Consider the following 17,757-nt stretch of genomic DNA (forward strand, 5'->3'; position numbering starts at 1 on the left):
ATATGACATTGATTATTGTAAATATTCTAAAGAAGGATTTGTACCTCTGCTCTTTGTTTACCACAAAAGGATTCTGCACCTTTATATTTAGTGTCCTTCTTCACTCTCAAATTCACTTTGCCTTTGTTATTAAGATACCATTCCTTGCGTACTGTCCCCATGGTCCGAATGGAGTGACTGCAGCGTGACTTGTGGCAAGGGGATGAGGACGAGGCAAAGGATGCTGAAATCCCCAGCGGAGCTCGGAGACTGCAATGAAGAGCTGGAACAAGTGGAGAGGTGCATGCTTCCAGAGTGCCGTAAGTAGGAAATCATGTTCTTCACGAGAAATCAGGTGTATTGTACGAAAGGGGGCGGGAGTGTGTGTGAGAAGCACCTCACAGGCACAGGTGGCAATGAGTGATGGAACATGGAACAAGGTCAATTACTGATCCTGATTTACATAGTGTGCAATCACTGAACCGGTCGACTTAAGTTTGTCTAGTGGTAAATTACTTTCAATGCACTGTATCTGTGCATTATTTGTTTAGTTTATAAAAGGACAACGATATTGTCTATGTTTAAAATTCAACAAATTTAAAATTAAATTATCATTATGAAGGCATACAAGAAATACGTGGAGAACGGAATCAAATAAGACTGATCCAGTGCGGACACAATAATTCGGACAGGGGCGAACACTCAATGATTTCATCTACTTTGGCCCCATACACATACACCCAAGTCCCTGTTGCGCTGGTGTCAAGTTTACGAATTCAATACCATTTCATGCTCAGTAGTTCAATAATTTGACAGTTCTCCTTATTCTCAATAAACCCTATTGTTCAAGTTTCCATCTACTTGGTCGATGGACCAATTAGTTGAAAAATTGAAGGCAACAGCTATTCAAAACATTGACAGACTAAAATAACCACAAAAACTTTGTTTGCATAATAATAAAATGTACCTAACTCAAAATGCATTAATGGAAAGAAAATACCTCATGAGAGAAAATACATACTGAAGCATCTGCAAGTAATCCAAGTTGCATGGAGGGCGTAGATAAGGAGACATCAGACATATGCATAAATCAATATTGAATTCGGAAGGATAGATGAAGAGACAAAAGATCTAGGATAATAACTTCGAATTATCAAATATACCAACCCAAGAAATAAGAACAAGGAAAACCACCACCGGGCCTAGGTAGTGGCAGGGGACCCCCAGACAAAGAGTCAGGGATCAAAGACTCTAAGATCAGAATGGGACTGGAACAGCTAGGCCTCTCTGGAACCCGACAATCAGCAGCGCACCCTTTCTCTCACGCCTAATGCAGCAGCCACATCTGCCACCCTTGCTTCAAACCCCGCCCCTAAATCACCTATTCTTTATACCCTTACCATACAGATACCGTCCGACTAAAGTTGCTAAAATCCCCCTTTCTTGCTATGGGATTGGTCAAAAAGTGAAGCGGATGATCACCCTATCATTAAGCCATACTTCTTTGACTAGCCCCATTGTCAGTCTTTTGTTCCCACATATTCAGTACACATCCCTATTCTCTCATGAGGTGAAAGTATTGACTTAAGAACAAATTTTAATACATTCCATGTGGATTTTCAGAGAGTCACTGGAGTTGGCTGCACGTCAAGCGTCATGTCCTTCACTGTGTCATACTCTTTCAGCTTGTTCAGCGTTTTCAGCCGCTCAGTTCATGCAAGCTGCAAGTTTCACCCATCACAGTTGGCTAACTTAACCCAAAATGGAGACTCGTTCATTAACTAAAAGATCAGAAAGCAGACATTTATTAATAATGTGGTATTGAAATCTTTACTGTTAACCACCCACCTTAACTCTTCATAGATCTAACCATTTATGTAAAAGATTCCAAACTACAGACAAAACTTTATAGAAATGCCACAGCGGGAAATACGTTGCTTCATGCAGCAAGTTTCCATCCCCAGAATCTGATTAAAAGCATTCCGTCTGGGGATTGTGTGAGGACAATACGGAACTGCAGTGAAAAGACCTAGATGAAGAACTGGCAAAATGAAGCTCTAGGTTTGTAGCTAGAGGATATACAGAGAGTAATATACAAGCAGCAACAAATAAAGCCAAGAAAAAAGAAGAAATTCTCTTTAATCTCAGCCAGAGTAAAATCAAACGGCCAAGTGTTGGTGATAATCAGGCAAGGATGATTACCACATATAATCGGCAACATGGCCAAATTAGGAGCATTCTTGCCAAGCATTGGCATTTAATTCGGAATGATCCGGCTCTGGGACAAATAGTACAGAAAAGGCCAGCAATCATGTTTAGAAGGGCACGATCCTTTAGACAAATGCTGGTGAGCAATGTGGTCACGAAAAAGCAATCTAGCAGGCAAGCCACGAATTGGCTCAAACCTAAAGAGGGGTTCATTAAATGTACAAAATGCAAAGCGTGTGGCTTTAGTAAAAATACACAGTCATACACTTAGGGATTGTCTAAGCGATTGAAAAAGATCAAAGGATATTTCACCTGTTGATTTTTACTTTAATTTATTTTTATTTATTTGCAAAGTTTTAGATAGCGCTGGCTAGACACTGAGGTATCAGAGCACTTCACATGAGGATCAGAGCGTTACAGGTTACATAGTTGCATCAATTACAGATTTCAAGTAAGGACATTGGAGAAAATAAAAACACGAGATGCGGGGGAGGGAAGGAAACACAATGGGGCGATGAGGAAAACAATGACAGATGTCCGGCTGGGTAGGTGTCAGCAGAGGGGGTGAACCAGAGCCAAAAACTCCTCTATGGCTGCATAGGACAACTCCACCGGGCATCGGCCAAGTTTGCTCGGGCTCCGAGGTAAGTACAAACTGTTATGGTATCCTCCCAGGGGGCATCGTCAAAGTTCAATCGACAGGCACCGGTCCTGGTGATACTGGGAAGCGCCATCCTCTAGGTTCTCCATTTGTCACCCAGGGTGAAAGCGGTGAGAGGAGAGGTGGAAAGGACAGATTTCAAGGTCGGCAGATTGTAGGACAACCCATCGTTTTTGCCTTTAAACCTCCTGGCGGGGGTGAAGCTGAAGAGGAGTTGTGCCTAGAGACCTGATCCTCATCAGAATTTAGACCTCTATAGCCCCCCATAGCGACAGTTGTAGATTTGATCTTGGCGCCATTTCGGGCAAGCCCCGGCCTGACCTATACTTTGAATAAGCAGGTCTCACTATGTCCCCAATATAGAGTGCTGATAATCTTGGAGTGTCGAAGCCGACTTCTAAGCTTTGTAGTGCTTTCTCGCTGGAGGCCTTGTTGTGCACCTTCGGGTTTGTTTAGCGTGAGAAGGTGATAGCTTCCCCCATTCAAATGTCCCCAGGGGCGGCCATCTGAGGGTCAGGCGCACATTGCAGCTCTGGATTCTCCTCACATCTGACTCCCACGCTGCTTCCTTTATGGACCTCGGGACTCCTGCTTAAGACCTCCACGTCAACTGGCACCTCCCGTGCTACTTCATAAGAGATCTACTCGCTGGGGTGTTGCTCCAGCCATCTTAGAGTCAGAGGGCATGGAGGGTGTACTCCTGGTACCCCCGTTGCCACGCACTTTCTTGATGGGTTGAGCTGAGCAGCACCCCGCTGCCTCGCACACAAGTGCAGCTGGGTTCAGAAGTCTGCCGTGCTCACTGGTTCCAAGAGTGCCCGCCTTCATTCGGCACCCACCCGAGCCAGGTCTGATTCCCCCGTCACTCGGGTGGAAACTGACTAGGGGGCGTAGGTCGTTTCACTCACCCCAGCCGATTGATGTTAGTACTGGGGGAAGGGAGGAGGCTCTCATGCCACGCGGCCATCAGGGCATCTGCTCAAGTGTAAGATGGACTTTGCTGTCTACGTCCTTCAGTGCCCGTGTGGCCTGAGGTACATGGGCAGCACGATCCATCCAGTCCATAAAAAAGTTCTACAGCACCTGAGAGCGATACACAATGGGGATAGATCTTACCCCGTTGCGCGTCACTTTGAGTCAAATCACAACAAGAATACACAGGGCCTTGTGTATTTTGTAATAGATTGTGTTCCACCAAATATGCGAGTTGGTAACAGGGAAAAAAAGTTGCGAAAATTGGAGTCCTGTTACATTCTGGAATTAAATGCACGATTTCCTTCGGGATTGAATATTGAAGAAGATTTAATCACACCTCTAGAATAATTCCAGCGTTGTTGAGCCTTAAGTGTAAATAGGCTATAGCGTTGGCGACTTCACTGCACCGTTTTTAACTTTATTATATTTTTTCATAAGGTAATAGGGATGGGTGGCAAGATAGTAGAATTAAGCATCTTTGGTTATAAGCCCACTTGGGCAGAACCAGTGTACATGTCAATAGGTGCAAAATGATTTCAGATGAAATATGCTAACCCACTTGGGTTTAATTCATTATGCTTAAACGGGTGTTCTAACGTGTGTCTTGATGCTCGTTATTCATGCATTTCATCTTGCCATATAGATGATTGTCACTATGTGTTTCATCAACACCTGTAGTGCAGCTCATTAGTAGAGTGCAAACTATGTTAAAGGCTGTTATATTTATGATCGGGGCAATGAGTTTAAAGATGGAACACTTTTTATTTTGAAAGGTGTTTTCTGATTACAGCAAGTGAATCATGCACAAATGACATTTATATTACATGTTTTTGTATTAATTCGAAACGCGAATGAGTTCAAGGGATACGGATGTGAGAAACTATGAGTCTTTTGTCTAAGGCACTGTTTGTGTAGTTCAGTCATGTGACATGACGTGAACTCTGTATTTAAAATGGCTAATTGAAACGGGCATTTAAAATGGCTAATTGAAACGGGCTAGTCGTAGTTTTTTTCTTCTGTCTCAACAGCTGTTTCACCTTCTCCTGATTCAATAGCAGCCTCACCTTCTTCTGACTCAACAGCAGTCTCATGTGTCCCAGTATCTGTTGCCCATTCTACTCGATTTGCGCTTGGCTGTTCATTGCCAAAATGTTCTTCAGAATCTGTCACTCCAGACTCTTCAGCTTCACACACTTCAGCTACTGGTTATAGATTTCTGTTTCTCAGTTGCTGCTCTTGAGGTCTTTCGATTGGATTTGGGACTAGATAGGTATGGCTTGCATGTACCCAATTTGGCAAACAAAAACACTTAACTTCTGTGGTCGTCACCAATATGATCTGGTAAGGGCCGCTCCAACGGGGTTCTGGACAAAATTTCCTCACGTGCTTCTTCACTAGGACCCACTCTCCAGGATTCAGGTTGTGTGCTTGATCCCGCTGAGTCGGTGTGGCATCTCCTACAACCCGGCGAGAGACAGAATGTACCAGGTCAGCCATTCCACTACAATAGTCCAGCACATGATCATCAGATGGAGTCATCAGTTTATTTGCAGTTATGAATGCTTGTCTCATTGCTCTTCCCATCAGCACCTCGTGGGTACATAATTCAGTCTTTTTGTCAGGTACACTTCAGAGACTCATCAATACCAGGGGCAAAGCATCAGGCCATTTTAGGGTTGTGGATGCACACACCTTCCCTAATCTAGACTTTATAGTGTCATTAATTTGTTCTACAATACCAGATGCCTCTGGCCTGTAGGCACAATGCAATTTCTGTTCAATTTGTAAAGCAGCACAGATCATTCGAATTATTTCATTATTAAAATGCAATCCTCTATCTGATTCCAATTTGACTGGAAAACCGAATCTCAGGATCCATTCTCTCACCAACAATTTTGCTACAGTAAGACTGTCATTCCTTCTTGTTGGGTAGGCTTCCACCCAGCGAGAAAATAAACAATGACGAAAACATACTTTAGTCCATTACATGTTGGCAGTTCAATAAAATCGATTTATAGTCGGGTGAAAGGTCCTCCTGCTCTCCCAATTACACCCCAACTTACAACTGTTTTCCTTCCTGGATTTTGTTTGTGGCAGATAACACACTTTTGGCACAGACTTTCAGCAATCAGCCTAAACTTGGTATTGTACCAGGACTGCTTGAACATTCTTACCATGGCATTTCGTCCAATGTGCGCATGTCCATGGTACATCCTGGCCATGTGAGAAAGCAATGAATCTGGCAATATTGGTCTTTCATCATAATATACCCAGTTCTCTTCATCAATTTCCCTGCAACCTGCTCTCTTCCATTCTTCCTTCTCTTTGTCACTAACTTCTTCCTGCAATTGTCTCACCACGTCCTAAGTCTCAAATGTGGTGGTGAACATAAGGTTGCATTCGGTATTTCCTCTTTCTATCGATCTATGTATTGCCAGGGTATTTTGAGTACAGTAACATGCCAATTGATCTGCCTATCTGTTACCCCTGGTTAGATTATCATCTCCAGATTGATGTGCAGCACATTGTAGCTGCAATTCTTTTTGATAACTGCAAAGCTTCTAATAATTCTTTTACAGTTTTCCTATTCCGAATTGGTTCGACAGAGGAGGTCATGAATCCTCTTTGCATCCATAACTGACTAAAATAATGTACAACTCCAAAGCCGTACAGACTGTCAATGAAAATTATTACTTTTAGACCTTTTGCCAATTTACAAGCTCTGGTGAGAGCGACCAGCTCTGCAACTTGGGCAGAATTTATGCCTTTTAGACAGGAGGCTTCCAATGCTCCATTCAAGGTACAGACAGCATAACCAGCACACAATTCACCCTTTGCATTCCTCATACATGATCCATCTACAAACAATTCACAATCAGATTCTTCCAACGGTTCATCTGCAATGTCTGGGCGGGGCTTAGTGCAAAGCTCCGTCACCTCCAAACAATCATGTTCTGCTTCTTCTCTCACCTCTTCACAACTTGAATTTGGTAATAATGTGGCAGGGTTCACGGTAGTGCATCTTACCACTGTCATATTTTCAGCACCTAGGATCCCTCTCTCGTATTTAGTCAGCCGACTATTTGTCATATTTTGAGTCTGACTACCAGTTAGAAGTATCTCAACAGAGTGAGGCACAAAGACCTTCACTGGGTAACCCATCACACTTGATTCACTCTGTTCCAAGCTCACACAAGTAGCTGCTACTGCTTTTAAACAACCAGGTAATGTGGCGGCCACAGAGTCCAAAGTAGTGGGAAAATAAGCTTCTGGACTTCTTACCATTCCATGTTTCTGAGTTAGGACCGCAAGCGCACATCCATCTCTTTCACAACAGTACAAACTCTTTTGAATAATCTGGCATTCCCAAAGCAGGGGCTTGGCAAAGACTGTTCTGCAATCGATTGAAAGACTCCATACTCTCTCCATCCAATACAATTAGATCCTCCACATCTTTTCGTGTCAACCTTTGCAGAGGTTTTGCAATCGACGAAAAGCCACATATCCACTGTCTGCAATATCCAACCATTCCCAAAAACATCCTCACTTCCTTCTGATTTCGGGGTGGATAAATTTGTTTGATTATACTGATTCTCTCTGGGGTCACTCTCCTTAGTCCCTTTTCAATATTATGACCTAAGTACTGAACTTCTTGTCTACAGTACTGTAACTTTGATGGTGAAACTTTGTGTCTTCCCTCAGCTAAATGGTTTAGTAAAGCAATGGAGTCTGTTACACATGCCTTTTGTGTTTTTGATGCCAACAGTAGGTCATCGATGTAATGGACCAAGACAGAGTTCCCAGGCAGTTTTAGAGTTTTCAAACATTTATTCAAGATCTGATTAAAGATTGATGGACTTTCCGTATACCCTTGAGGAACTCGGCACCATGCCAAAACGTGATTGCCGAACACGAAAGCAAATAAATATTGGCTATCCGGATGCAGGGGGATGGAAAAGAATGCCTGACACAAATCAATAACTGTAAACCATTCAGCATCATATGGAATCTGGTATAAAATTACAGCCGGGTTTGGTACTACCCGGCAACATGGCACAACAATTGTATTCATCTTTCTCAAATCCTGTTCTATTCTATATTTTCCGTTAGGCTTTTAGATACCATTAATGGGCGAATTACATGGACTGCTCAATATTTCTTTTAAAATTCCTAGTTCAATCATCTGATCAATCACAAACGTGACTCCAGTAATTACTTTGGACTCATTTTGTACTGTGGAGTATTGGGAAACACTGCTCTATCCTTCACTATCACCTGAATGGGGTCCACATTTCTCATCAATCCAATCTCTTTTCCTGTGAAATCGCGTATGTCTGAGCTTACTGTACTTTTGAACTCTTCTGGCAAATCTTCTTCTGATTCTCGTTTGACCATCATTATTTTGTATTCAACATCCTCATCCAGTGTTATTATTGCAACACCATTCGCTGTACAATAAATAGTGCAATTCATTTTGCACAACAAATCTCTGTCCAAGAGATTTACTGGACTGGTATCACACACCAGAAATCGATGCATGTCTTAAAGATTTCCAATGTGAACTTCTATCGGGCTGTGACAGCAGTTCTAATGTGTTTGTTTGCAAAGCCTACAACTTGGATTGTTTCTCCAGAGAGGGGTAGGTTTTGGATTTCCGCTGCTCTCACAGTGGAATGGGTAGCACCAGTGTCCAAAAAGAAGGTGATGTATTTTCCCTCTACTTTTCCATCAATAAATGGACCTGACTGATCTATTGCTAAAGATGCACCAAGTACACATTCTTACTCCCCCTCTCAGGCACCGTCAATGTGTTGTATCCAACGCACACTCACTGCAACGCACCAAATGCTGCGTAACTAATGGATTCTTACCACACTGCTCTTCTCCTTTAAATCCCGATCTTGCACTGTACATCTGCATGTGAGTATTCACGTTGGGAGGTATAGGCGGTTGTTGCACCTGTAACTGGGGTGTAACTACCTGTTTCTGCTGCTGCCTAGTCGCATCATTTTGCACCTGTGGATTCAAATTTTGATTTACTCTGATACCCTTTAGTACAGATCTACACTCGTTCTTCCAATGTCCCAACTTCCCGCAAGCATGACAAGAATATTTCTTCTAAGCCTCTTCCTTACTCATTTTAAAGTTCCCATGAATGCCACTGTTTTCCTGTCCATCCTGACCCTGTTTTAGTGTAACATTATTAGTTTCTTGTTGTTGTTCTGCCAATTGCACGTGTGCCCATATCATTTTCTCATTTAACTTTTTAAGATCAGATTCAATGCAGTTGCTGCAATAGTTGGCATATCTTAGAATCTCGTCAATTGATTTGCTTTGCCGGCACAGCATATGCTGTTGTATCATGGCACTGATTTTAGGGATTAATCCTTATACAAACCGATACACAAAATGTAACATATCCTTATCTCCAATATTTTCAAACCCACTATACTGTTTAAACACCTGTAAAAGCCTTTCATAATAGGCAAGAACTGATTCTTTAGGCTCTTGTGGTGTTCTGTCAATTTTAACCCAGTCTGTTTCCTTTGAACTTATTTTTCCTTTCAAAAAGGTGATGACTTTATGATACTTTTTCATCACTTCCTCCGATGGGGCACCTGGTTTTGCATCCCTAGGATACTCATCTTTTGGCCAATCGATAGTAATCGAACATTCTGTCCACAAATCAGCAGGAACCACTATCTCAAATAGGCCATCTATATCTTTTATTAATACCTTTGAAACCTTCACAAATCTGTCCACTTGCTTATACTACTCAATCGGTTTCTCTTGTAATCTGGGAAAATCATTGGTAAATGACAATATGTCTTGTCTAGTCCAAGGTACATGGACATATCCTCCACCTGTAACTTCTCTCATGGGACAAACTCTTTCTGCCTGTTCAGTTTATTTTAGTGGAAACATGGATATTCCCTTTCCACTGGCTTCCCCCTTCTTTTTCACCCATTCACTTCTCCATTTTTCTATTACTCCCCATTTCTTCAAGATATTCATCAATTCTTTTATCTGCAGTCTCCTCCCTGATTTATTTAAACTTTCTAACTCTTTGTCAGTAAAAGCCATGCTGCATGTTTTCTGTAACACCTTTGATTTTTCAATCTCTGAACCAAATTCACTCGCTACTTCTGACAGTTTCTCAGGGAAGTTCTTTGCTGTCCAAGTAATACTCTTGCAGAAAAAACAATAACTCTTCATCATTATAAGTCCCGAATCTATCTGGACTTATCGTTCCAATAATCATTTCTTCCAAATCTACTTTTAACTGACTCACATTCACACTTTTAGGCTGTACATCATTTTTAGTTAACTTCTTTACCCAATTGCTGAGTTCTTCTGGGGAGGGACCCGTTGAACTCCCAGCTATTAGAGTTATTATTTGACCTAATTTCCTCAGTTCTAATTGAGTACTTCTTCTTGGGGTTTCAGGTATTAGATCTCCAACTGGTAGATCCAGCAAAGTATTATTAGGTCCACTTTGATGCTCATTGTTCACTATGTTACTCCTCACACTAATTCTTGGGACTACTAAGGTAGGTGTTTTCTGTAAATTTAAATTCTCCCCAAATAATGGGACCACAGGACCAATAGTCACGGGTACTGTCAGGGCTTCCGCATTCAAATTCAGTTGATTCAGTTTCTGTACTTGTTCCATTCTAACCTTATTCAACAGACTTACTTCACTCTCTCTTACTTGTTTAGCTAATTTAGTGACTTGAGGAGTTAATGGGGTTACATTTACTGTTTGCGGATACTTGGCGGCAACCCCTCTGAATTTTCTTCATAAGGCAGAGGTCTTTTTTATCATCATTTCTTCTAATAATTCATCATCACTTTCATCCAAACCCTCCCTAGACTCCTCCAGATTTTTCAATGTTTCCTTACATTTAGCTCCTGTTTGACTCTCTACTCAAAACTGGGTATAACCCTGCAAAAACTTTAGATTTTCTCCATCTTTTCATTTGATCCTCTCCCATCTCAAATGGGTAACCTGTGAAAAATCTTCTATTCCTTCGACCTCCTCTATCCTTCTCTTTATCAAATGCTTCTGCTTCCCACTCTTCCAATGCTTCATAATGTGTGAGTCTAGGATTTGGCTCCAAGGAATTCATTTTGTCTCTCAAATTTTGTAGACTCCTTATGTTAGACATACTAAACTCAGGAAAGGCTAATACTCCATTATCCTTTGTATATTTCATTATGTTTTCTAACCATACACACGTATGATATCCTCGCTCCATCATCATATAAGATGCTGGTGTTTTCGGAGGCAGAATAGGAATTCCCTCTCTTGTCAGAACCGGCCTGTCCTTATTAAAAAGATTCTTTAGTTTCTTCCACAAATCCATCTTCAGACTATTTCTATTCGTGACTTACTACTCGATCAAAATACCAAAACCTGTCCATATTTTTCCTTTTTCCAGTTGTAAATTTTTATCCTATCCCAGCGCATCTCACACCAACTAATCAATCTCAATAAACTATGTATTTTCAGTCTTGTCCAATGTCAGCGCGTCTCACACTAGTCGCCCAATCAACACTCCACTCACCCTGCTGTCTGACCAATGCCAGTGTGGCGCTTTGTGATGTCAGTATTACTCCTGTTACTTACCCTTCATTTACAATCTGATACACACTCGCTGTGTTCTTCAATACCGTTATACCCAAGTCTAAAGGAACCTTAGACCAACAATTTGGACATTGTGTAACCTAATAATGTGGTGCCCTTTCTAAGACATGGACAATAAATTTAGAATGTCTTTGTGCAAAATTCAAACTAGGCTGAATAAAGCTAGTGAACTTTAGAATTGTTGGTCTGAAGATCCTTTAGACTTAGTTATAGCAGTGTTCCTGGACACCTTGTTTGTTTTCTATCATTTTAGTGGTCCAGTCCAGGCTGTTAAGGACCCAAGCCTTGCTTGTTTACACAGTATTCTCTGCACTCGGAGGTAATGAAATGACGCCAGACTTTCTCTTTCTCCTTAAACTTTGAGATAAGGACTGGTTATTTTAGCTTTTAATTCGCCTTGACATTGAATTTCGATTATCACACTGACTTTGATGTGGATATCGATTATTTATAAATAACTACAAACTGGAAGTGTTTGTCATGATAATTAATGGACTAGTTTAATTAGTCGTTTTTACTCAAATAGATTCACTAGCGTAAAATGGATAGGATAACAACTCCGTTTTTTTTAAATGTAAAAATACAATAATTTTTGGTATACTTTTAATTGATACAACTATATCTGGTTATAAAAATAGAATCAGGACTAATACATATGCATTCTCTCTAGGGTACCACGTGTTTAACAACACGAAAATTATACTCATTGTGAGTTTGATACACATTTTCTATGGAAATCGGCGGATCTCCGCCTTTGACTAGCAAATTGTTCAACGCCCAGCGAAAGCGTGGATAACAACCTTCTCTAGTGAGTGTCTCTTATAATTTTTGCACGTGGATGCGACAACTAATAATTACCAGTGTTGCTCGATTATCGAATTATATATGACATAGTCATTAGTTTGACTCATAAATCCCTGTTTATTTTAGATTACACTGGTGAAAGCGGTGGATCAGTATAAACTTAAGCTTCCGTTTATGACCCGATTTTACCTTAGCCATAGGTGAGCGAATAATACTAACATACCCGTACCTTGGTTTCTATCAACCGTTGTTTTATGTACACTGGTATACTATGGGTGTTGTGATTTTGGATATTTATTGGTTTGTTCTTTATTGGGATCATTTCGGTTCATCCGTCTGCTCACGCTTTGGGTGTGGTTTTTTCTGCTCCTTATTTCTTTTCTCTATGCTGCCTATGTGTTAACCTCCAGTGTATGTTACATGATTGTATCATACTGTTGTGGTATAATTACCAATGAGAAATATGGTTGACTAATCTTGTATGTCTACAGTAATAAGGCTGTCTGAATAATATAGAATTCAATTGTCTTAATATATAAACAATTGTGGGAATATAGTCAATATTGGAGACCTGCTTAATTGGGGTAGGGCTCAATTGAGGATCCGTACTCACAATTACAGCCACTTTGTATGATATTTATCATTTTAGGTGTGGTCTTAATGTTTGATATATGTTTATATAGTTTATTAGATATATGATTGCTTCTATTGTAACTATTTCAGCCCTGAAGAAGTCATTGGTTACCATACCAAGACGAAACACGTGTTGGCAACGGCTTTTTTGTTTTGTTATCTGGGTGAAGATTGAAGTCTCTTTCCTGATCAAATTGGAAATAAATGAAGAAGATATAAAAGACTACTACTTTCTTGGATTGAATTTGATGGACTAAATAATTGTTGTCTTTTTTCAGCCTATCGAGCTCAGGATATATTATTGTGTGTCTGTTTTACAATAGTGATTGGCTCCTCTTATCACATTGTTTGGTCTCTGGTAGGTGACTGGGACCTTATCCTTAGAGTTCGGACAAATATTGATCCACACTTGTGTATCTTCCCAGCGCTATCTAAACTCATTCACCTGTCTCGCTTTGTATTTACACAGTATTCTCCAATACCAGCGCAGCACCTCGTTACGTCAGTATCACTCCTGCTACTAACCCTCCCTCTACAAAGGTTCACAGTGATATGTTTCTAAAATTGTCTTTATCAAAATTCTGTTAGTAACAACATAAAATGACAATGCTACTTCGTCTACTCCACTAAATAAAGAGATAGTCTTCACTTTTCAAAGAGATGTTCTTACATTGCAAGCAATAATAACGACCAGCATTATCTTACTTCTCTGTCAAGCTCCAGAATGACCTATCTACTCTTCTCAAGATCGCATCAAGGTATCACAAGAGGGCCTCTTGACATACAAAGAGGGTTGTCCTGTTACTGTTCTCGGCTTCCTATACCAGAGTTTCAAAGACAGTGACCCTTCACTATTACAAACTTTCTTCTTTCACACAGAAATTTCCCTAAAAATAATACCGAAAGCCCTACCTAGCTTTTCAGTATTATCACAACAGACAAAGTACTTCTGCAGTGTGTTTTCTTTACCACACTTTTCCAATTCCTTCCAGGGATTCCTAAGGCTTCTCTTGTACCTGTACTTCTGGACAACATATAAACGAAAACACTAACTCTTTACGTTAATACATATAGTGAATATTCAATAACCATTACCCAATTAATCAATAATTAAACCATCCTCTGCTATCAAGAAACTGATCCAGCGCGGACCCAAAAATTTGGATACGGATAAACACTGAGGCCTGGATATAGGTAATTTCATTTTACCACTTCTTAAATACCGAATTTAACCGATTCTGTATTTAAGAAGTGGTAAAATAGAGGGGGGGATGTAGGTATTACAGAATCGGTAAATACCGAATCGTTAAGATTCGGTATTTACCGATTCTGTAAATTCTGATTCGGTAATGCCCATTGATTCCTATGGGCATTGAAGCCCATAGGAATCAATGGGCATTACCGAATCGGTATTTACCGATTCGGTAAATACCGATTCCAGCAAGGGTGCAGGGGGTGTCACTTTGACACCCTCTAGCACCCCAAATACAGGCATGTGTGCCCTAAGGGCATGTCTGTCTGTCACATGGCATAGGTGTGCATGCACACATGTGCATGCACACCTGGATTCGGTATTTTACCACCCAAGTGGATTGGGTGGTAAAATACCGAATCTGTAAGGCCTTTGGGACTCAGAAGAGTCCCACCTACATCTAGAAGTTACCGATTCGGTAAATTTACTGATTCGGTAAAATTGGCCCCCTACATCCCAATAACCCATTTACCGGTCGGTAACGTACGAAATCGGCCGTTACCGGCCGGTAAATAGCCACCTACATCTGGCCCTTAATTATCTAATCTATTTTGGCCCATACACACACACCCAAGTCCCTGTTGTGCTGGTGTCAAGTTTACAAATTCAATACCATTTCATGGTCAGTAGTTCAATAATTGGATAGTTCTCCTTATTCTCAACATAGCCTATCGTTCAAGTTTCCATCTTTTTGGTTGATGGACCAATTAGCCGAAAGATTGAAGGCAACATCTATTCAAAACATTGCCAGTCTAAAATAACCACAGAAACTTTGTTTACATGATAATAAATGTTATATAACTCAAAATGCATTAATGGAAAGAAAATACCTTATGAGAGAAAATACACACTTAACCACCTGCAAGTAATCAATCTCAAGAAACATAAGTTTGATGGAGGCGATAGATAAAGAGACATCAGACATATGCATAAATCAATATTCATTTCGGAAGGATAGATGGAGAGACAAAAGATCAAGGATAATAACTTTGAATTATCAAAAATACCAACCCAAGAAATAAGAACAAGGAAAACCACTACCCAGGCCGAGATAGTGGCGGGGACCCCAAAACAAAGAGTCAGGGATCAAAGACTCAAAGATCAGGATAAGGATAGGATTGGAACAGCTAGTCTTCTCTGCAACCCGACAATCAGCAGCACACCCTTTCTCTCCTCACGCCTAATGCAGCAGCCGCATCTGCTGCCCTCGCTTCAAACCCCGCCCATAAATCACCTATTCTTTATACCCTTCCCATACAGATTCCATCCCACTAAAGTTGCTAAAATCACCCTTTCTAGTTAAGGGATTGGTCAAATAGTGAGGCGGATGATCACCCTATCATTAAGTCATACTTCTTTGCCTAGCCCCATTGTCAGACTTTTCGTTCCCACATATTCGGTATACATCCCTATTCTCACATGAGGTGAAAGTATCGACTTAAGGACAACTTTTATTACATTCATCATTTTGTGGATTTTCACACGAAGTGACTGGAGTTGCCTGCACGTCAAGTGTCATGTCCTTCACTGTGTGATGCTCTTTCAGCATTTTCAGCCACTCAGTCACATGGTTCATGCGCACTTCAAGTTTCACCCATCAGAGTTAGCATAACTTAACCCAAAATGGAGACTCGTTCATTTACTAAAAGAACAGAAAGCAGACATTTATTAATAATGTGGTAATGAAATCTTCACTGTTAACCACCCACCTTAACTCTAGTCCATGTTAACAGTTATCCTAGCATAGCATAAGCAGAAAGCAGCATTAATAATTAGGACAAAGCAACACAAGTCATGCCTTTTTACTACACATACATGCAATATGGCATGCAATACATTCATAACATGTTCCAAACACAATATTATTACAAATGTGGTTATTTTCATATTGTTAGGATTAATTCCATGCATATTGCAAAGCAAATTCCCCATGTGTGGTGTGTAGCTGCATGTTAATACTATTTACTACTTAAAATGTAGTACGTATTACAGGGATACTCGATACAAGCTGGTTTCTTTTTCGCGAATCCCCGCCCCATCAAGATCAATGGAACATATATCAATAAATTCCAAAAATTCAAAAGTAAAAGATATTGTTAATTAAAAATCCTGAATGAGCTATAGAAATTATATTGGAAGTAATGCATTGAAAGTAGTTTAATGAAGTGGAGGAAGTCATTGGTTTGGTCTAATGTGGGATGTTTCAATTTAGTGATGTGTGAAATGAAAGAAGACAAAGGCCTAAAACGGTTCAGCTAGAGAACCAAAGCTACTGAGTTTCAAACTTTAATGATAAAATGCAGAAACTCGTTTTCCAGTCTACACGGATCAGATTGATCAAGGTCATGGTAGAGCCCGTCCAAAATATTACTTGCGCCGTCTAAAATATTACTTGCGCTCTCCGTGGTACTAACAATTTTACTTTATGTTTCTGTTAATATCATCCATGGTTCTGTAAATACAATGATACTCCATGTGCCCAAGGGTACTGTTTGGATATGTCAAAGTTCTACCCAATGGGCCTGCTTGTCGCCGATTATTGTTGATGTATAAATGGGCTGTGACTGCACACTCTACTTGGGGTCTGCACACTGCCTTTCGGAGAGTGGAATGTCAGCCTTCAGGATGCTCGAGTCACCGCTCATGGTGCTATGACGTGCAGCTTACTTATAACTGATTTTACAGACACATTAGGGCAGTGCGTAACTCTCCCACAGCAGTTTCTCCTCCCCCTTTACGTAAAGTAAACATTGTCATTATAGTTTCCACACTCGCTTCTGTATGTATAGCATACAGGGCCAGGGGAGGCTCTTTAATGCCCTGGTATTTAAACCACACACTGACATACAAGTTTCCATAATAACCCCGTTTGTAAAGCATACATTGTTATTGTAGTTTCCACAAAGACTCCTGCAGGTAAAGCATACAGTACCATGGTGGGTTCAATAATACAACTTCATGTAAAAAACATTGCAGAAACAGTTTTTCAAATGCCCATACCTGTAAATAATAAATTGACATACCAGTTTCCATCATGCCCCGGTTTGTAAATCATACATTGCCATGACTGTATCCAGAAAAAGACGAGTATATAATGAAGTTGTACTCGTGCTCAAGATGTCAAATATCTTCATAGATGTGTCAATATAGTGCACTGAAATGCTATACAAAACATCTGAGTAAAGAAAGAAACAACGCTAGAGTAAATTACCTGCTTTTCCCAATGTTTCGTAAAAAAAAGTGCCAAGACAAGGAATTATGTAATTGGCTAATGTCTCCCTTTACAAAAGTTAGAGACAGCCATGTTGTTTTAATTAAACTTTTGGTTAGGCCTTAGATATATATTCAAGTATTAGGTTTTATATTTTTACTCTACCTTTTACCTCCTAATTTGAGTAGTAATAAGTATTAAAATGTATTTTAAGTTTTCTATATAACTGTACTTCCTTGGAAGTACTTCAATAATTAAAATTAAAAATATATATCTATATGTTAAAAAAATACACTGTGCTACACTATATTTCACAATTATAAGGTACTTTAGTGTATGTTCAAATGTTCACATATGTCATTCTTTACAAAAAAACTCTATGGGGC

General features: G+C 40.2%; 1 protein-coding gene across 2 annotated transcripts in view; it reads left to right on the forward strand.

The window, feature by feature from the left end:
* SPON1 (spondin 1) overlaps window positions 1-17,757 on the forward strand; it is a 1,249,069-nt gene that overhangs the window by 1,166,961 nt on the left and 64,351 nt on the right. For both annotated transcript variants that reach the window (XM_078680877.1, XM_078680876.1), the window contains exon 14: window positions 135-299. In XM_078680877.1, coding sequence (XP_078537003.1) covers window positions 135-299 — 165 coding nt within the window. The remainder of the gene's footprint in view (window positions 1-134; window positions 300-17,757) is intronic.

The sequence above is a fragment of the Lissotriton helveticus genome, chromosome 3_1 (assembly GCF_964261635.1).
Source record: "Lissotriton helveticus chromosome 3_1, aLisHel1.1, whole genome shotgun sequence".
Lineage (NCBI taxonomy): Eukaryota > Metazoa > Chordata > Amphibia > Caudata > Salamandridae > Lissotriton > Lissotriton helveticus.